General features: G+C 32.2%; 1 protein-coding gene across 1 annotated transcript in view; it reads right to left on the bottom strand.

Annotated features, from left to right (window-relative positions):
• LOC117115554 (myosin-IIIb-like) overlaps positions 1-22,924 on the bottom strand; it is a gene marked incomplete in the record, with an annotated part of 37,091 nt that overhangs the window by 12,345 nt on the left and 1,822 nt on the right. The window contains 23 exon segments of the mRNA XM_033259402.1: positions 1,464-1,535; positions 4,258-4,305; positions 4,564-4,681; positions 5,094-5,183; positions 5,422-5,621; positions 6,096-6,214; positions 7,018-7,274; positions 7,744-7,839; positions 8,523-8,608; positions 9,855-9,974; positions 10,404-10,469; positions 11,599-11,678; positions 13,058-13,169; positions 14,633-14,749; positions 15,271-15,336; positions 15,928-16,014; positions 16,991-17,091; positions 17,194-17,422; positions 19,503-19,622; positions 20,677-20,782; positions 20,932-21,088; positions 21,752-21,854; positions 22,797-22,899. Of these exon segments, the coding sequence (XP_033115293.1) occupies positions 1,464-1,535; positions 4,258-4,305; positions 4,564-4,681; positions 5,094-5,183; positions 5,422-5,621; positions 6,096-6,214; positions 7,018-7,274; positions 7,744-7,839; positions 8,523-8,608; positions 9,855-9,974; positions 10,404-10,469; positions 11,599-11,678; positions 13,058-13,169; positions 14,633-14,749; positions 15,271-15,336; positions 15,928-16,014; positions 16,991-17,091; positions 17,194-17,422; positions 19,503-19,622; positions 20,677-20,782; positions 20,932-21,088; positions 21,752-21,854; positions 22,797-22,899 (2,653 nt within the window).

Genomic DNA, 22,924 nt, shown 5'->3' on the forward strand with positions numbered 1-22,924 from the left:
ATGGGAGATAAAAAGAAAATTATATTCACAATTTTGGTCTGTGAGTGCCATTTCCGGCCATTTAGACGTGCCATAATAATACATTTTCTTATCTCAGCCCCACAAGGGCAACAGCATAATGTGTGTCTGAAATCGACTGTAGGACATATAATATATCCAGTGGCAGAATAAAGAATCTGTGTCTGTGAAGTGCCATTTCCGACCATCTAAAGGTCGGATGGTTTCCGACCATCCCTATTCATAAATGTACCTCAGCCCCAACCATGGTGGGCCTGAGGTGGTATAGACTCTCCTACTGTGAAAGTCTCTTCCTGGCCTTGACTTTCTGGATCCATATTATATCATTTAGGCCTATTCATCTTTAAAAAACATTTAGAATAACAATGCACATCTAAAATCCCACGATGGAATTGGTGACTAGGACCCAAAAAGGGCCCCCAGTTTAAGAAATACACAGGGGCCCCGGCCGCATCGTTACGCCACTGTATGGAATATTCTGCCAGGGAGATGGATGCATGAAAAGCATAAGACCAACATATTATTAGTGTTCATATCAGCACTATATATGCATAGTTCTATAAGATAAAAATAATTTGCTTTCAGCATATTGTTCAACTATAAAACATGATGCTGATGATAATGAAGCTATTATTTCTAAATGGCCAAGGTTACAAATGAAATTTAGAGTGAATGTAATCAACATTTGGGATTTTGAAATTGTGCATAATGTTCAGATTCAAATGTGCAATGCTATCAACATAAAATCTACAATGAACCAAGATTTGTGATATAGTACAAGACCATAATTGTAAACTGGGTATTTTATGTTGACTGTGCTTTTGGTACAATTAAAAACTATGAGTCGATTTATTACACAGGCAACTTCCATTGTTGATTTGAAGGCAGCTTTAAAAACTCACCTTTTTAATGTGTACTTTTCTTAAATTTTTTCTCCTGGCATTTTCATTTTTATTGTGAAGCACATTGAGGCTTTAGGATAATGTGCTATATAAGCCAAAATTATTATATTATTATTAATATTATTAATATTATTATTATATCATTATTATTATCCACAGTCCAAAATTATTAATGAGTAGGTGAGTTGATCAATTTTATCCATAAAATTGAAACAAAATAATATATGTTTTTATGTTTCATTTCATCATTTTTGTTTTGTTTTTGTGAAGCACAAGGAGGCATCTTACGCTAAAAGCTGATGCAATTTTATTGTCCTTAAGGTGGAAATGTTACTTTTCAAAGTTAGGTATTACCATCTAAGCTCCATTGTAGTTAGAGACATACAAATAGAGATGATCAGTAAACGTGTTTCTATATAATGTTATAGTTGATAGTTTCCACCTTACAAATTGAAAGGTACAAACATTATTTTGAGTTTTGATCAATGTACCACACCCAGAAATTTTTAATTGTATGTTAGACTTATTTTTATAAAAGCTTACAGCAATTGAATCAATCCCCTGGTATTCGTCTGATTCAATCATCAGTTCAGCATAATCAAAGTCATCAGTTTCCTGCAATAGAATACACAATAACAATTAAAGAAACAATATACCAATAACAATTAAGAAGGGAAGGGGGGCAGGGTGTGCATTTGCCCACCCGTCGGACAGGGCTGCACCCCCTGTCGTCCGACGAACAACTAGGTTGTTAATTTAAAAGAATAATAATTTGCCAATCCAAATAATGCTATTTTGATTGCCAATCCCAAATATTGTTGTCTAAAGGCACATTTAGGACCAAATTAAGCCATAAAAACTCTCCCCATGAACCTTAACAGGGATTTTTTTTATTCCGGGCAGAGGTAATTTGTTGCCACCTTGGTTCGGACCCCTCCGTCAGACACGTCAAACCCCTTGTCAGCAAATGTCTGGCACCACCACTGTCTGAGAGATAGACAACAGTTTCTCACTATGAACTAAGTTTCTGTTAAATTTCAAGTCTTACTTAATGCAACTTATACCAATATTATTAGAAAATCCGTGGATGAACTTAAGCCCAAAATAGTTTTATTGAAATTTCATTGTTACGTTTGTAATTTTTTTTTTTTTTGATTAAGTGCTGAAATTGAATGAATGAATTAACAAAATCAAATCAATATAAATCAATGTACTTTTTTTTTTTATACAGAATTTTTATTCTGATTATTCAAATCGCCTGATAGTTTTAGGAAATGAACCATCAAGTTAAAATTTGAAAAAGTCATTCATGCTTACAATGACATTTGAGTCGTGTCCAAGGGCAATGAGAAAAGCAGTATTTGGCACATATAAATATACTGCAAAGATTAAAAGCTCAAGTAATATAGCTCTATAAATTGCATACGGATCGTTGGATCCGTTGCCAGCTGTTGTGTAATTATATATATGCCCGACTTCTGACATCGTTTTTGCGTGCATGGAAGTACGAAGTGGATAATTAAAGACATTTAGAGAAATTTATGAAAAAGCAAAATCCTGTGCTTTTAAGCAATTTATTATAATGACCTAAAGTGAATATTTAAACTCGGATGCAAAATTTTCTTTTGTAGAACACTTTTATCCATCTCAATTACACTCTCTTTGTTCAAGACAACAATAAAATTTAATATTTGAACTGTGTACTTCCATTTTTAGCTCTCAATTAAACTTTGTTCATCGTTCATAATTTTATTTATCTTAAATAAGAGACAAATAGGTAACAAAGGGAAAAGGTCCCTGTACAAAGTACCTACTGTATCAGAATAACATTTAAAAAATAGTAAATTAAATTAATAGTAATATTGACATGTTATACTTAAGTTAATACTGTAATACAATTAAAAAAAAACTTTTTTTTTTAAATAATAGGTAAATAAATTAGCTAGCAATACATACATAATTAAGTAAATAATAAATGATGCAAGTGGCTTAGCGAAGGGGTTTGATAGTGGTTTTGAAAGAAGAAACAGAGGAGGATAAACATGGGAGTCTGTTCCAGATGATTGGAATATGATGAATTAATAAATAGTGAAGTGCAAGTGCATTGCATTAAGGGGGGGGGGGGGGGAGGGGAAGTGGGGGTAGGTGAAGTGTTGGATAGGGTTGACGTTTATTGAATGAAATATACTTAAGTGAATCAATTCCAATAATACCATTAATAATTGTATAGAAAAATAAGGTAAAGAAAAATTTGTCTATGTTCAAAAGTGTTTAGTTGAAGGTGATCAAGCCTGTCTATATATTCGATATAGTGAGGTTTGTTGGGATATCATGTAAATGCTTTTTGGATTGATTCAATATGGAAACGTTAGTTTGAAGATTGAGGAATATTCAAGTACTGGACGTATGAGGGCGATAAATAAGAGTAAATAAAACAGTGGAGATTGCATTTATGTTTTATAAAGCAAAGAGTTTGGGATGCTTTTAGAGCATAGACTAATTGCATAATTTCCTCATCCATCCACAGAAGGATAAATAATTAATACTGTTCACAGATCCTTTTCTCAGGCCTTTAATTTGGTTTGTAATCAATATATTATACACATAAATTATACTAATCCAATATTCCCCCACATACACTTCAATTACGTGGTAATCGAATTAAGTCTGTAAACCAACATAGCCTAGGTTATTACCTAATTATTTATTTCATCACAGGTATAATTATATAGTTTTTAGTGTATTTAATATACCTTTCTTTAGGACAGGCTTCCAAAAATGTCGGATGGGTTGAATCAATCTCGGCCCCACATAACGCAGGTGTGGATGATATATTGATATTTTTAAAGGTCTTAAAAACCTTTTAATTTAAGCCAACTTGGCTATTATTTCAGTAATAAAAAAGTGCATGTTTACACAATATTACCCTCTAAATCCACGCATGCAAAAAATGATATATGAAAGTAACCTGAACTGAAATAACACTTTAATGATTCTGTAGTTAATAAGTGGTAGCATTTAGAGATTACTATTATGATGTCTATTTAGCATAAGATTTTGCAGGTAATCGTAAATTTAGCCTGAGTACTGGCTCTTTATTAAATTATTTTTTTAGACTAGCATAGTCTGTACTTTCATGAACCTATTAAATTGTGAGAAAAATATCTGATAAAATAATGAAAGTTACTTAACCATTCAATTATTCCTAATAAAATATAACTAAAATAAATTATAGTCATAACAGTATGACAAATATTTTTATTGCTTAACTGGTCATCTTTATACCAAACTAAGGATAATAATAAAAATATGCATAAAATACAGAATCACAATTTACCTGTCCACATGGTTCAGTTAAAAAATCTCCAAATGGTGATACAGGGTTCTGTAAAAATTACAATACAAAATTTGACGTTAAAAACTAAAAAACAAAATAAAAGAAGGATACATGTACCGGTTAAGCAAAGATTGCTACTGTTGTACAATATCAGTTTAAAATGTTGGTAATAAAATACAAGTACATTATAGTATTTTCAGATCATATGAACACTTTTAATTTAGGAAAAATTGGCTATTATTTCAGTAATAAAAAAGTGCAGTTAATGACCTTCAAATATTAATAATAGTAATATTCTTTATATACCTTGTGGTAATAAATCACCATCTCATTAAGTGTTCTGAATACTGGAAGTTCACCGACAACAACATATTTCCCATTACGTAATTGGTCAATCATAAAATGCTTTATTTTCGATGGTGTCCTGAAAAACAAAAACGAAAAAAAAACAGAATAGTATCAATCTTGAATACTGTTATACAAGGGAAAACTTTTTAAATAATAATAAATGCGCTGCTCTAATATAAGGTTAGGTCTACACAACACCCAGGAAACTAGGAGTTATTGCCTACGGTTCTTCGATTGCTTTTCCTTTACCTGATAGTTATTTTGATGATTACTTTTATAGACACTTAAAAACAATTATTCTGTTATTATAATTGAGCAAATACAATTAATTAATGAAATAGATAAATTGCAGCATTTGTGTACAAGTACATGTGTTTGACTATCAGGTACAATATAAAATGTACAAACAACAGTCAATAAAAGACAAATATATAGATTTATCTAAGTTACTGTCGTTTAATACTGGGAATAAATACGTAAAAACTTACTTCATTGACAAGGAATAGCCAAAGCGACTCTCACTGACACGTATCAAGAAACAACCAATTGCTCTATTCTGTAATAAGCGCTCAGACTCTCTAAAAATTTAAAAATAAAATTTAACTACTATAAATAAGTTAGATTCATTCAGTTATTGTCATTATCATAGTGACTACATCTGTACTGACAACATAGCCAATTACAGAGTCACTGCGATATTGCCATTAATAATTCTTCATTGTAAGAATAATGAAGAGATAATCAAAATTCATGAAAGTCACTTAACATTATTGATTATTATCTGAGATAGAAGTTGCATTGTGCATAAATGTTTACCTTCTAGTGATAATGCCGTGAAACCAAGGGGCAAACTGTCCGTCCGAGGTCTGCCGTACTTGATCTGTTTGTGTTTGCTGAAACCAACGAACGGAGGCAGCCCTTGATCCTTTCGCGCCAAACTTTCCAATATCTTTTGTGCGAACAAATTCATCTTCTAAAATATCTTCCTGATCTGTTTCTCCACCAGATTCATGAGCCTAAATTATGAGAGTAATCCAAAAGCTCATGTTAATATTGTAGAGAACACAGTCATACAACAAAGATATATGTTTCAGTAACCACTTAAATTACTTTTAAAAATTACCATTTTTTTTTGTATTTTAGAAACCATGGAAACATAATAGTCAATACATCTATTTTTTCAATCTAGGTTTGTATTCATCAAATATTGTATTTCACTTTGTATGAGAAGAGCAAGGCCAGCTAAAGCTCAAATAATTTTAGTGAACATTTTGTTTTAATAGAATGTCAGAAAATCATGTTAAAGCTATGTTGCAGCATAAGTTGCATCAGTATTTAGTTGTTGTGAAATTACACTATAAATAAGTACATATGGCTGTACTTAAAAACATTTTGTACACCAAACTGTAACGTCATTATAATGCCAAATTTTTAGCTGGGGCGGTACTTCAAGTGATAGATTTCATATTATACAAGATCCGAGTTCATACCTCTTCTTGTACATCTTCAAGGGGGGTGGCTTCAGGGGCAAACTGCACAGCAGGAGGTGGTGGTGGTGGTGGAGCCTCATCTATTTGAATAGCAGGTTCATTCTTCTCATCAAAATAATCTAAAAGAAAGTAAAAAGTTAAGTGGTAAGGCTCTGGAAATTAAACAGATTTTGGGTTCGAATCAAAGGCTAATTCAATTGCTTGTGTCTTTTGCTTATCTATTCATTTACAGATTATAACCATTTGGAATACACTATGAAGAAACCCCCACCCCTTAATTTAATGTTTGATTCCACGTACCAGCATTTTTTCAGGGTATGATTTCAATAAGTAACTCAGCTAACTAAAGCTTTGTCTGTGCAAATTTCATCAAAAAAGCGTCACACAAAAGGTGATGGAACATAAGAGTTGAATATACTTTTTTTGATACAATTAGATAACATGTGATATGAAGTCATCGTATATATGGGCACATCACATTTTTTTTGTCACATAAAATTTGATAGTGTAGACAAAGCTCTATAAATGTTGAAAAAAAAAATGTTAAGGATATACTATATGGATTTTGCATGCAATGTTGAAAATTTGCTACAAGCTAAAGGTCATGCTATCAGCTTGACATTCCCCAGGTATAATCTCACCGCACTGTCTAATTTGGTGCAATTTTGTGTGTGAAGATATGCTTATATCTGAAGACCTGTGGAATTTATTTATATTATTTATAAAGGAAGATGAAGGATATAGCAACTGCTTATCATTTGGGACCCTGACAAAAACCAATCATATATGAAAACAAGTTCTCAGAAACTCTAATGAGAACAGTATAACAGAGGCAGTAGAGCTAATATAATAAAGCAATATGATCTATATCAAAAAAACCATATAATTACAGATATTACATAATATTTATTAACATACTTACCAGCTGGAATATCTTTGTCATGCTCCACTAGTTTCAACTGCGTCTGATGATTCACTAACGCCATTTGTTTCATCTTTTCCAAGAACTCCTTTGCTTCTCTTGCTTCCCGACGTGCAACTTCTAACATACGTCGGAATTTGACACGCACCAAGAACCCGCGCACAATCTTCTGCATTTGTATGGCAGACTTTCCCATCTCTATCATCTTTGCTTCTAACTTTTCTTGATGGTAATACTTCAAAAAGACTTTGGTTTTCCTGTAATATTATTAGGATAAGTCATTTCATATTTGATAGGATTTAAACCTTTTAAAGGCATATTTGTGAACTAAGATGTAAATAATAAAAATATTAGAAAAGGACAAATATACTAATGTATAAATACACAATCATATCATGGAAGTATAATATCAGAGATTATAGAATGACAAGGTCCGATTGTCTTGGTTTCCTTGAAATGGAATCGAAAAATACTACAACAAACTAGAGAACGTCCTTAAAAAAATGATATACACATAAAAGTCGGTTGCAACAAGCACATGCTACATGTAAAGAATGCCTGTTCGAAATTTCAAAGATATTTAAATTATAATAGGGCACCCCCTATCACATTGGAGTACTGCGTCTTCCGTTTCAGTGGGCCTGCAAAATCGGGAGAGTTGGTCCTATTGTCATTCTGTACTCTTTGAAATATACATGAATATTGTAATAATTTCAAGAATCATACCCAATCTGCCAATCCGTCAATTTCATGTCAGTTAAGATCTTCACAACGCCACGGTTGTCTGTTACCAACTTTGGGCTCAACGCCAAGATACGGTATCTGAGTATTAGGAAACAATATTATTTGTTTATGCGATTTATGGAAAATTATTTTAACACATTGTAAAACATATTATTTTTAATGTGTTTAACTTCATAATAAACAGTTGCAAGCTGCCCACCAATTACAGAATGGAATACATAAAATGTCCAATACAAAATAGTAAAAATATATATACTTTTCACAGCAAGCCTATGATCAATAATGAGGGAGAAAAACTAAATAGGAACATATAACAAATATAGTGAATTTATTATTTTAAATGATCATAAAGCAAACTGATGCATATACAAAGGTTCAATAATAAAACTATGCAATTCCATCCATACAGAGGCTACCCCCTTGGGATAAAGCTGATTAAGATACATTTTCATGATCATTTATCCAGGAAAGTTGGAAATTATATTGAAATATGAAATTCCGTCTTTCCAAGATAAATTGTCATTCAAACATGTGTCAATCACAGGTTTATTCATGTTTCCAATATAAATATCAAGGAAACTTTGAAGGTTATTTGAACACACAGAGGAAATCCTGCAGAAATTTGAACATCCTAAAAACAAGAGCATCTGCGTGTAATAGTAGTGACCAGCATCGCAAAGTGAATAATAATGTCAAACATCTTTGTCTCAATATACCCCAAGGAAGATATGCGGCAATAAAAATGTAATTAGATAAGTAACCTTTTGACAAAATCTTCAAAGAGAGGTCGCACTGCGTAGCCCAGCTTCCTAATCCTAGTCGTCTCAAGCATACCGGTGTATCGAAGCTGAAAAAGTACACACATGCATTAACAGTGCTTCACAATAAATTTAGAAGACTAAAAGCGTTAACAACCTCGGATCTATCCCATTGCAGAGCGCTATCCAACACTATTTAGATTTTATCGCCCATTAGTAGACAGCATCATTGTGATAAAGACCCTTGCATGTATAACTATTAAAGATATATTCCTTTCACAATTTTAAGTCTTATTGATAAATATTGTCATTATTATTATTATTATTATTATTATTATTATTGTCATTTGTGTTTCTTGTCAAATTAAATTTTAAGATTAAAATATGGAAAAATGTCATACAATAAAAAAAAATTTAATATGGAAGACCTTAAAGGGCTTAAAAATCAAATAAAACTTTGCTAATTTCTAAAAAATTGATTGTAAACAATGCCACCTCACCCCAGTAAGGATTATATGGTTGAAGAAGGTTATTGTTTACATATATTTTATTATGTTTCGATTCAACCTGTTAGTGGCGGTTTTTATCGCTGCTTGTTTTAAACTGAATAAAATTTTAAAAAATAAAAAATAAAGAAGCAACAAATGCATATTTTTATGATGATAGTGAGATGGAAAGGAATATAATTATTCATCATTTTTCCCTAAAGATGACAGAGTGAATTCTAGCTTGAAGCTATGATGCTGGAGGTTAATGGATAGCTAGGCCTAGAGACGAACAGGAAGCATATGCTTACCACTAGATGCCTGGATAATGTTTTACCAGAACTGGCAATTATTTTTTTCAAAAGTATTTTTGGATGTACTGAGGATACAGTACATTACCATGTCAGGTTGAACAAAATACTATTACAGTACTATTGAGTCGGCTTATCTTAATGGAACATACCTTTTGATATAGCATTGTATTAGATTGGGGATCGAAATCTACCTTAGCCACTAACAACAAATTGTGTGGTCTAGTGGGGATATTACCGGATTAGTTATTGGGAGGTTGTAGGTTCAATTCCCTTCTGAATAACTTGAAATATTATGGAACATATTTAGTATACAGTACAATAACATGTAAGATTTTGGCAGAACATCATTCCATTGATTTTTCTTGATTACAACACCTTTTGAAATATGCAAAACTTATGGTAAATTGGATGTAATAATTACTTTATAATGGTGACATGATTGACTTCAAAATAAAGTAGAATATTGATTAAGGTACAATTACTAGTACATTTTACAGTATTCATCAATACTGATGAATATTCATAAAAAATCTCACCTGTGCCGTCACAAACCTGCCATCAAATTGACGAGAGGTTTTTGCAGTGTTTGGTTTTACGCATCGAATGAAGTGTGGATTCGAAAGATCAAGTCTCTCCATTAATACGGAAAGTGAATTCTATTCATGAATAAAATGTATTTTGCAATCATAATAAAACAATAATGTCATATCATCATCTTCTTATAGGCTAACTTCATAATTGAAGGCTCGGCCCAGTAGCTCGTTTTTCTTTCAAGGAAAGTGCCACACAAGTTTGTGCAGTATTTAAATGTTAAATAAGTGGAATTGGTTTATACATGTTAAACTGAGCTAATAAAATTCAAAAATTAATTAAATATTTGATTTTTTAATTTTCATATTTAAGATATTAGCTTTCAATATATAACTGTTCAAACATGTTCATGTATTGTTTATTTTTTAAAACTACATTTCAACAATTCAGTTTCCATTCAGCTTTTACTGCCATGAAACTGTTTTATGTACATATTTTTATTTGTTGGAAAAAAGAAGATATATAAAATCGGTATTTCATGTTAAATTATTTACCTTGAATTGGGCACAGACTGTCAGCTTTTTCTTTGATGCAGCTGCTTTCATAATTTTTGGTGTTCTCTGAGATGAAACAAATTTAGATATTTAAGCTCATTCTCATCTAGAAGTGTACCACTTCCCACTTATAGGAAGAAACTGAAACTAAATCCTGGGGCATGCTACATCAGCCGACACCCGAGGACAAATTCATCTATAGGAAGCTTACCCAGTTTACTGGCTGTCAGCGGAATTCTAAGCGGATCATTGAGAAACTATCTGTATGATGACACCAACCATGTCGGCCATATGAGGCTTTAGCGAATGGAATTGATTTTAGTCTTTAGATATAATTCTGGTGTTTGCTGGAACTGAACCCAGAATTTAGTGAGTTGGAAGGCAAGTATTATAACCACCAACTAAACTTCCTTATGCACAGGAAGCCAATAATAGACAATAGTGAAAATTGTGAATGATACAACAGGGAAAATTTGTATAAACTTTATGGATCCATAATTGCATACACTATAGTATGTTATACATATAGTTTGTAAATTTGACACTAGTGGCATCTACTGTTCGCTGAAATTTGTTTGTATGCAAAAACCCATTATGCTGATGACCAATAGCTTATAGAATAATTATTTTACAGTAGTAGTTATCCCCACAGTAACCTATATTTTTGATGTCTCATATTTTATAAGCACTTGAAGCAGGTCATAAATTAAAATGTACTGTCATTGAGCCATTGAGATATTAATGATTGATGAAAAATATACTACTAAACTACTTGATTGATTGACATATGATGTTAATAGTATCCATTTCATTTCATTAACATTTATAATATAATTAAAATCAAATTATCAGTTATTATTAGGTCATGTATAAAATGAATTTAATTATATAAATACCAACATAATAAAACTATGTTAAAAATAATATATTCTATACATTAATGTTGAGCCCGAATCCCCCCCCCCCCCGACTCCCCCCGACTCCATGCTGATACTGACAATGTAAGCATCTCATGCTCCACCTTGAGACAAGTTTTGAAAATGGCTGATGTTTTCCTGGCAATTTTTACAATTAAAATACAAGGGGACGTATTCCAGCACTTATTGGATTCATCACCGTCGACTGCATAATGTAAACACATATGAGACTATAATTCCATTTTTTGTGAGTAAAACATAAGCCATATTTCACTCACCCTTCGTTTTCTCGACTTCATTGCCGACTTTTTACTGCTTCGTCGCTGTAATGCTAGTGTGCCTGTGCGTGATATTGTGGCTGAAATACACAAAAGTTTCCATTTTCTTAAGAAGCGTTTGCTTTTTTTTAATTTAAAACAATCTCATACATTGCCATAAACCCATTATATTCAAATATTTATGTCTGTGTATATACAATGTAGAGTAAAAGTCAATTGGGTGAGTAGCTAGTTATTACATGGGCACCACAATCCATTATATCGGTGTGGTTCGTTGTCTGGCTTGTGTACATAATAGCAAATTATTAGGTGAGACTTTTTTTTATAGATTTTTTTGCGAACCTGCCAACAACCAATATTGATGATTTTGAATATAACTAACATTTTATTTTTGGCCAATTAGCACACCCGCTGCCAGGAAAAAATGGGAAATTTCAGAAAAATATTAAAAAGTTTTTCTTTATTTTTATTACACCTCTGCTGCCTTGAAATCTCCAAAGATAAGACATGCATACTGTACTTCTTAATTATATAAATTTGAAGCATTTAACCATCCTATTTTACATTCACCAATAAAATTTTATTTTTTATTTTCTCCTCCGTCTAATGATTTTGGCAAAACTACTTGTTAATAAGAAAACAAAATTACATGAAACAAGGAATAAAGAAAGTCTCGCGCCTTATGCACAAAAAGGTAAAAATATTCAAAATAATTACATGATTGTCTTACAACATAAGTGGGTCCCTATGGACTTAATCCAAATTAACAGGTTAACCTCTACAAAAGACTACATCATTTAGCATCATGTACAGGGAAATTATCTTGTTAATCCGAACAAAGACTAAACATTTACAATTAGCATTTTATACAGACGCTTAATTTAAATTACCGGGTTAATCGCAACAAAGATTATCTACAGGGACATAATCCGAATGACCATGTAAATACTACTGAAACTACATTAGCAAGTATAATCTCATTATGTTGCAAAAATTACTTCATCAAGGCTTTTAGGGCTTTAACTTAAGATAAACAGTTTTGTCTGGATAAAGAGAAGTTCGTCTCCACTGGCAATTCAGAGCTTAAAAACAGTCAAATTAAATTATAAATACAAATTAGTAGTGCTGAGCGTATGGTCAAGAGGTATTGTTCCTGCTTCTTGAGCTGAAAGAAGCAGGTTCAAATTGCTGGTTCAAATCCAGTGAGCTTCCAAAAACCTCCAAGCACTGCTTTTACATCACCTTATCCTCAGTTTTAACGTTACTTTTTACATGATTGGTGTTGCTTTGTAGACAATTTTGATCGGCGGGCCGCAAACATAGGGTTTTTAATTCATTGTCGTGGGCCACAAAAAAAATTGCCGGTGGGCCGAATGCATAAAGACCAAAAAAAATTAAAAAATTTTGTACAGTATTAGCATATTAGAATATTATTTATACAAGTTAGCATGAATGTTACCCTTGAAGATGATGCCAAGCAGCTGGTTCTCCGCCCCTTGGAACACCTGCATTGTTCCATTCGGTAATGAGTCTCGATTCTTCTCCAGGAAATTGTTTGCATCATATTCCACCTGGGAAAAAATTCAGGAAAATATAATCTTTATTATGGTTCTATGTTTCAACTATTCTAATGGTATTAAATTGCTAAAAAGACAATTTTATCGTATTTATTTTTAAACAGCGCCTCCAACGTCTTGAAACTCATTGGGGGATTATCAGTGGCCTAGCCTGATTAGATTTATTGTTGATTTAATCCATAATAGTAAATACGTACCAGGAAATGCTAGGCCTCTGACAGTCCCCCAGTGGTAGTTGCCAGGTTATCGGAAATTTTCATTTCAAATTTCGCGAAAATGGTCTATAAGAACCATTATAATAATCGTTGAAATTATTATAATTATTATCATCACTAATATTATCTAATAATAATAATAATAATAATAATAATGTCATTTTGTTAGGCGCACGTATCCATCCCTAGTAGGGGTGCTCACGGCGCTGTTTTCCACCTGCCGAGTGTACGTGTAGCCATTTTCCGCATTATTATGTGAATTAATTAATTTTAATTATTTATTTAATCTTAATGTATATTTATTTGTGTCAGACCAGACATGGATGGGAAAGATAGGCAAAATAATATGCAAATACTCTTCGGGATCACCATCCATATCTAATATCCAATTGGCAATAATCATCAAAAGATAATTTACATTACTTTATATCCATATAAAATTAACATATGAACTTCAGACTAACATATTAAATAATAGTATGCCAGAAAGTGTTCTATTTCAGTTTATTAATATGTTTTATATAGTTGCTATTACCATCATCATTATTATTACAGGTAGTATTGTCAGTTATAAACAGTAAATAAATCATGGGAAGGTAACATTTTATGATCTAGTATTTGGTAATAGTTAGCAAAGGCCAAGGACAAAATATTTTTATTATATTTTCTATTATCTTTTGTAGTTGGAGGAGGATTATTTTAAAAATGAAAGCTGCACATTCTGTGAATTTGTACTATAATAAATACGGCCACTATAACATCAATCTGTATTATAAGTGTATTTAACTAACATTAAATCACCTAAAATACTGTATAAACCAAGCTTGTTTTAATTTATTTGTTTTTTTTAGAATTCATGTACAGTCTGAGTGTATATACTATACCATCTTCTTTTTGAGATAGGCTTCTTTTCGAGGCTAATTTTGCAAACTAAAGAGAGGGCTTCTATTTGAGATGAACTTCATCTCAAGATTAAGCCCACTGAGCTTCAATTCGAGGTTTTACGGTATGTTTGTCCACTGCTTATTTAAAGTTTCAAGCTCCCTTATGCTTGATGTGTCTTTTTGTTATTGATTTTCTTAAAGTAACAGTAAGAACAGGTGGACAAGTCCAGTGAAAGTCTTCTTTCACAAGAACAGATGCAAGCAATAATGCTGTACAGTATTTTATAATGAAAAAATATTAAATACACCGAAACAAAAACTTTTAATCACACATCTATAATATATTAGGCACACTGACCCTTCCTGCGTAATGGTCAATGCTGAAGTTGTTACTGGATGCCACTTTAGCCTTTATATAGTGGTGGTTTTTAGCAAAATTTTGACCCATCTTCTCAACAAATGAATGATCAGTTGCCTGTACAGAAAATATATAAAAACACAATTGCTCAATACTAATAATAAAAATGAATGATTATTATTAATAAGTTAAATCATCATCAAAATAGCAACATCATCACCCACACTTTTTACTCCTCTATCACCACCTGTGTTGTGAGACACAGTGGTTCCAGAATTTGTCAAATGGGAGGGAATAAGATGCCTACAAACTTCTAAAGGTCAGTTGAGTTAGGGGAGCAAAGTAATAGCAGGGCTAAAAAAAATTGTCAATGTTGGTCCATTTTAAGCTGTTCTGAATGTAATACACAGAAAAATATGTTAAAAGGTAATTATATTTTTTCTCTCTTGTTTGTTCCGATGAATCATGCTCCACTCCAGACATTAACTTTGATTTCTGAATAATGAAAGCATGAAAAAAAACTCTTGAAAATGCACTTTAAATTGTATTTTTGATGTTATTTTTGCATCAGCGCTGGCCATCATTTGACAAAAATTCATAGAGCCATTAATCGGTTAATAGACAGTGCCTTCACTTACCTTTGGAAAATGGCTCTCTTCATCCAAAAGAGCAAATATTCCAATAGGTTTTGCCAAAAAAAGATCCTATGAAAAAAAAAGACATTAAACAGAATCTTGCAAAATTTTAAAACAATAATGGTTAACATTTTAATAATTTATATTTTTAATATCATATGGGCATTTTATCTGGCAAAGTAGATAAATGGCTGATGGTCAATTAAATGAAAGTCATAGTGGGATGAGAAAACTAGCTATAGGCTATGAGGTTGATGAGCTCTTAACATCCCATTATGATGCTATCTTGAGCATCCTGCAGTGGGTTGACAGTAATGAATCACTCAGAAGTTTGCTCAGATAAGATTCATGATTGACAGAAAGGTAAGAAACATAGAATTTTGAATCTTGAATAGAGGTCTTATGATCATTCAACAAAAAGAAAAAGCTACTAATCGGAAAAAATAATAAAAAGCAAATGATTTTGGTTAGGGAGGGTGGGGGTACATTATCAGATAAGAAAGAATGTAGAAAAATAGTCACAATAGGAAAAGGAACAGAGATACAAGCAGATAGGAAACAAATAAAAAAAATAGAGATTGGTAACCACTAAATATAAGCTGCAAATTCATGAATGTGACTTAAATGATACAGTAAATGACAGAAATTACTTATACTAACAAGCAGAGGTTGATTGTTGACAAATGGTATACTCTTCCAATCAACACCTTCATTCTTGTACTCCTCTTGTTCAAGAAGGAAGATGTGCTATGGAACAAAATAAACAGTATTAGTTACACATATAACCATTATTTATATTTGACCATAATTTGGGCATGTACAATTGTGTTAATAATTACCCAGACTCAAATATATTTTTAATATTAAAATAAAAATAAATTATGTAATGCACTAAAAATTCAAATATAAAGAATGTCAGAGGCTCTGACAGCAATTACTTTTTTATGAGATTTATTCTGGCAATGAATATTGAACAAGGTCTAGGGAACTCAAAGACCCATCTAAATTCTGTCCTACGAATAAGATGTAATTCATTGAAGAATCAAAGGTTAGGACAGTACTGTATGCAAATTTAAAAAAAATAAATATATCTTTAATATTAAAATTTATTTTTTTTAATTATGTAATGCTTTGAACATTCAACTATTAAAAATGTCAGAGGCTCTGATAGGGAGTTATTTTATAATGAGATTTTTTTTTTATTTTTTTTTTAAAATTTTGTTCCATTTCCAGAAAAAAAAAATCAAAAGAAAATATACGAAAGTACAATAGTTCCTGTGGGTGACCAAAAGTATATATTTATATATATATTTTTGTACTGTTGCCAGTGTAAAGCCGAATAAAAATTTAAAAAAATAAATAAAAACAATCTAAGAATTGCACACATCGAATGGCTTTCCCAACCAAAAGTACATAAAAACAAAACCAAAGAAATATTCATTGTGGTAGTGAATTTTAAACAAGGTCTAGGTCATTCCAAGATAATCAGAGTCTCTAAATTTTTTCCTAAGAATATGATGTAATTTATTGAAAATCAAAGGTCACGACAGTACTTTATGCTAATGCAGATTATTGCTTTTTTATAATGAAGTTAAATGCACCAATTCTCACCAATAGAGGGGGTACTATTATTTTTTCCATTTGTGTGAGGAACTGTAGGCTTGGGATATAGTATGCAGCCTTAGAAAACCCCTCAAATAATTAACTTTATGATTGAACTTACCCTGTTGAAAAAGAACTGCAGTTGCTCATTTGCTAGATTAATGCACGCTTGCTCAAAGCTGTTAGTATGCAGATGTTCAAATCCAAATATATCCAAAATACCTACAAAAAAATAAAACAATGAGAAAGCATTACTTCATCACATGACTTTCTAGAAAATGCAACAGTGTAAAAGCGATGATTATTACTGAGAGCGTTCCTCACCAATTTCAGTGCCCTTGCTAGTATCTAGATCATCCTCAGGGGCTAGGAGTTGGTTAACTTTGTTCACAATCCAGCTAAAGAGACGACCGTACAGCGCTTTGGTCATTGCATCCCTGGAGTCGCGTGCTTGTTCTGCAGTGTAGTTGCGTTGGAAGACTTCACCATGAGCAGAACTTTTAGCGTAAGTTAGGATGCCAATTAATTCATCCTTGTTCATCCCAAGCAAATCCTGTCCAAATAAACATTTAAAAATTCAATTACAAAAATTTGAACTAAAGACAAAATGATCAAATCAAGGTTTTGCATGTTTAGCTGGTAGACTACAAGAATGAAAAAAAGAATAAATTTTTGGTTTAATTATTATTTTGAGCTTATACAACAATAATCTCTTTTGTGTTATAGAGGTAGATGTTACTATCTCTCATAATGTTTCCAAGTACAGTTCTTAGCTCTGCAATGACATGTGATAATGAAATTTGGCGAACAGCCCAAACAGTTTTTTGACGTGGAGATTTTTTACCTCAAGTTAACCATCTGTAATACACCTAATGACTTTTTACTCATTATCTACAGATAAGTTGCATTACACATTTAAAAGATCTTGCAAAAAGCTATTTGAGGTAGATTTGTCAGCTACATTAATTCCTTTTTGATAGACAGTTTGCTTCCTAGCCTTTGGAGTTGTATGGTACATACAAAAGTAACCATTACACAAACACACAGGACTCATGCTATTATTTTAATCCTTCAAAGTATAACAATGGTTGTATTTAAGACCTAGCCTTTTTTTTGCCCTAGCAGATATGTTATTGTACTGAATGATCAGAACATTCGCAAGTACGAAGCGAAAAAAGTGATTGGGAATCGTTCCCACTACCTCCAGATAACTAGCCTTGTTTCTTAACCACTACCACCTAGCATGGGCTCAGTGGCTAGTGTTGCATGTGATCCCCAAGTAGCAACGTGGACTGCAATGCTAAGAGTAATACTGGTATTCGGTTTCTAATTTTTTTAAAGTATAAAACATGTTACTAATATGGAATGTAGACCTGTGTCAAAAAAGTACAGTACAGTATATCCAATTAATTACATTAATTGATTGTTGTATATTCAGCCCTCCAGCTAAAACAAAAAGAGAACAGCTGTATGGGATCAAACTAGGATTTCAAAGATTATGAAGGTTAGCATAAAATAACCACTGTCAAACCAAAGTCAACTGATACCTGTATGCTGCTCTCTACAATTATAAGGACAGACTTTAATAAGCAATTAGTAGAGCTTGGCATAGTACACTATAGGAAAATTATTATACAAAGGTTAGATTTAATGCTTGAAAAACTTCCTGAGAGCCTGCGCAAGGCCTGAAGGAAATTTTGAATGCATTAAATCTAACCTAAGTATAATAATTTTGCATTAGTGTATGATGCATGCTCTACTAATTGCTTTATAAGTCAATCGCCGTCTTTTAATTTTAGTTTTTGATAACCAACTGTTGTAGCAGTCATTGGTTGCTATAGTGATATGATCAGTATACTGTGTGCGTATGCTGATTTGTGCTCCTGCTACACATCTACACATCAGCAGTACAGTATGGTTATGATGAATAACTATTGTAATTTGTATTGTGTTAGAAAGAACTTGTTTGTAATGCTCTTTTGATAGACGTTCGTAAAGAAATAAACATTTCAGAATTCGGGAGAGAATACAGTCACTGACCTTTTTGGTCGGAGCATGCAGACAGGTAAAAATTGTGCGATGATTTCATGAGTAGGCTTGAAAAAAAAAGGAAAAAAAAAGGAGGCGATGGCCTCCTGTCTGGCCGTTTATCTACATCTAAATTTGTTCCTTGAGTCTTCAAAATAGGTCTACAATAATGTTCAGTTTGTTTTGTTTATGAGGGTCCACTTATTCAATGAATTCCTTAACTGTTCATACTTAATATTGAATTTGAAGTAACTTTCTTCGGGTTCTAATTAATATTGTTTTACAAAAGTAATTTTCAATCACAATTGAATTTTCATCGCGGTGCAAGATGCTTAATATTGAATTTGAAATAACTTTCTTCGGGTTCTAATTAATATTGTTTTACAAAAGTAATTTTCAATCACAATTGAATTTTCATTGTGGTGCAAGATGTCTTCGAAGTGATGAAAAAATGAGAAATTTTTTTTGCACACGAACATAAAAAAAATCACGCCAAGTGTCCACTAATTGAAAAATTATTGGACTGTGGGGGAAAGGCAAATAACATTGGGAGTTGCAGTGATAATGTCACGTTCGACTTATAATTTAAATTATTGTTTACTCACACAAACAACTTGCACTGCCTGAGGATTCTTAACAAATGCCGCATCGTTGTCATTTACATCAAACTCAATCTGACCAAATGCCAGAACAGCAGCCAAGATTGTAAACATGTCCTCTTTCTCCTGAGAAATAAACCACATTTTGTATTAAGATTATCACAGGATTTGTGCAGCTTATCAACCATACTTGACTTGGATATAGAGCTTCCTCACAGTTGCATCATTGAAATAATTATGTCAAGTGTCAGTGGTAGCTCTAGAAACTTTCCAACAACGCTAAAAAAAAAACTCAAGCTGAGGTCCGCCACATGGAGAGCATTGGTCTGTGTCCCAGAATAAAGTCCCTGGTGGAGTAAATGGTGAGAGATTGTTTACAGTGGCCCAATATGTGTTTTCAGAAGACAATATTTTAAGGATTGACTTTGATCAAGAATCAGCATCTTATTAAAATTTTAATTTTAACAAACTCGTCATGGCATCTGACAACAGGTGGTCATGCTGGTCTAAATCCCATTATTTCTGCACTATTGGGTGGTTGATATACAGTACACATACAAAGTTACTAAATGTGTACAAATTCTTAAATTGTCAACATTTTTTTTATCATAAAATAAACCAAAATATTTTAAAGCTAGCAATTAAGTGAAGTTAAATAGTTTGGTGGTGAAGATGCTTGCCTTCCAATACCAAGGTCCTGGGTTCAAATCCTGTCATGGTAACAGGATTTTTTCTCACGACCAAAACAACTCCACGCTGTAAGACTCATAATGAGGCTTAGTTTATGTAAAGCGTCTTGTTTGTATGTTTGTCTTGTGAAGGATTTTCACTTAGTAAAGTGATAAGTTTACTATTGGCATATCCTTGGCCCTGAGCTTAAAAATTAAATAAAATAAAGAACTATATTGTTACATTGATCTCTAGCACCCAATGTTCAGAAACTGTTTTACTTGAATGAAAAAAGGCAAGGAGGTATTATGCACCAATAGCAAAAAATGTTAGCAGATTCCAAAATTTTACTACCACACTCCACACTTCACTTGAATCTTCTCTAATCCTGGATATGCTACTTGACAAATATAACTAAAAAGCAAAGATTCCGGAAGGTTGAGCTCATATCCGGGAAATCCCGGAGCTTCTCGAAGACATGAGTGTTTGTAAGAATTAAAGCTTAACTTACATCATCCATAAAACCAACAAGATCCATCGCATTGTTCAATTCAGCAAATAATTTCTTAGTTTCTGTTGATTTTGATTGAACTCGTCCAGGGCCATTTGTTAAATATCTACAAAAATATATATTTACATAAATTATTCTATCCCTTGAATGAAACGCTATACAGTAATCATATCACCAATCACTCGCATTCATGACAAAAGAGTTGAAATAAAATATAATTTATCCCCTAACCAGTTAAAGGAAACTCAGTCTTACTTGTATGTTTCCGCACTTTTCAGTTTATATTTTTGAAAATCTTCTGTACTTAAACCAGCAAACATATAATAGAAGATATGGAAATTTTCTTCTTCAGGATTCTGACCAATCACACGCGACTTCTCAAGCAGATACTCAGAAATTTTTGCTCCCATTACTGTGGTAATAAAAAACATTCTGATATTTTCATTTTAATGCTCTAGTTAGCAGATAGAAAAGAATTATTATGCTGTAGTAGGCATGAACCACACCCATACACAATTGACCACAATAATGATGCCAGTTACTCTCCTTTCCTTAACTTTTTAATAACTTTTTATCTTGCATGTTTTTCTCATAATTTTATCTAAGTATTTCATTGTTTTGTTATAACATTTAGGTAATCATGTCTCATTGATTTACTTCTGTTCTGTTTTTTGTTTTCTTGTTTTATCTACTGTAAATGAAAAGGCGAAGTAAATGATATGATATATAATATATGATGATGATTTATTTATTCATTTCCAAGATTTACTGAGCACTTTCCAACAGACACCAAAGGGCTGTACAATATATAATAGAATAGTTTAAAAACACAAGAAAATTAAGAATTACCCACAAATGGTGAAAATCATCAACAGCAATTAAACAAGCAGCAACACAAAATACATAAAAACCACATGATGATGATGACAATGATGATGACGATAAGTCATGTAAAGTGAAACAGAATTTCCATATATCTTTTCTTACTTGGACAATAAATTATCTTGCATCTTGTATGTCCACTGAAATAGTGCTCAAGGTGCATAAAAGTAGCGATCATAAGTTTTTAACTTACCAGCACCATCCATAAATTTTAGCTGTATGTACTTTCCAAATCTACTTGAGTTATCATTCATCACAGTTTGTGCATTGCCAAATGCCTCCAGAAGTGGATTCACCTATTAGAACAAAATAACATTTTAAAAAATATAAGTTATTGATTTTAGTTAAAATAGAACCATCACACAAATTCCCAAATTAAACTAAGCTTTCAAATATATTAATTAAATATTTGGCATATTGTGGTTAGATTTTATTTCTGGTAGGAATTGTACAAAATCCAGACCACTTTGTTGTCTAACACTTTATAAATTATTTAAAATAAATTTAAAATTTTGGAAGAAAACCCTTTGCTCATCATTTTCAAAACATATGAGATGGCCAAGGAGTGTATTTGCTTGATAGGTGTCAGTGGGTGATGGAGCATGAGATGATTTTGGTTACATCGATGAGGGTGCTGCACCTGAGTGGTTCTGAATCTGAATAGATCTATGGCTTTACAGGTATGTGTATTATGTCAGAGTTTAAATGAGTTTGTATTAAAATAATTTTTGTATTAGTCACTATGTTGTGTTTACTATATGATGACCTTTAGAAATGGTTCTATATTGATTATAAGATACTTACCCCTTTTATCTAAATCCTACAATATAGTATAACACAATTAGCTTTTCATAGACTTTTATTAGTATGGCACCATAATGCTTGAAAATGATTAATCACCCAGAAAATATATAACTTGATATTTTTATCAATTTTTTGTATTGTTTTTATATATTCATAGACTAAATTTATCTCTTTTCCACTTGTGATATTTAAACGTCTCATCCGAAAGAGGTGCTCTTTTTTACACACAAGGAGAGCAGTGATGGGAATGGAAACAGGAACCAAGAGATCTCCATGATTCAGCGCACACACCGTGGCTACCACAAGTTTAACCGACTGAGCTAATCTGCTTTCTGTGTCTCTTGTATTTTGGATGCATCACTCAGATTTAAGCACGTGCCATTGATTCCAAAGTTGAACTAAGATAAACTACAGTAACTGTAAACTGACTTCACCTGTAGAATTTGTTGCTCAAGTTGAGATTTTCCATGACAGATGTCAATCAACTGTTTGATGATTAGTTTTGTGCTTTCAGTTTTTCCTGCTCCACTTTCACCACTACAAACAACAAAAAGATAAATAA

This window comes from Anneissia japonica, unplaced genomic scaffold, assembly GCF_011630105.1.
Source record: "Anneissia japonica isolate Jap-2015-1 unplaced genomic scaffold, ASM1163010v1 scaffold284824_len513422_cov204, whole genome shotgun sequence".
Classification (NCBI taxonomy): Eukaryota; Metazoa; Echinodermata; class Crinoidea; order Comatulida; family Comatulidae; genus Anneissia; species Anneissia japonica.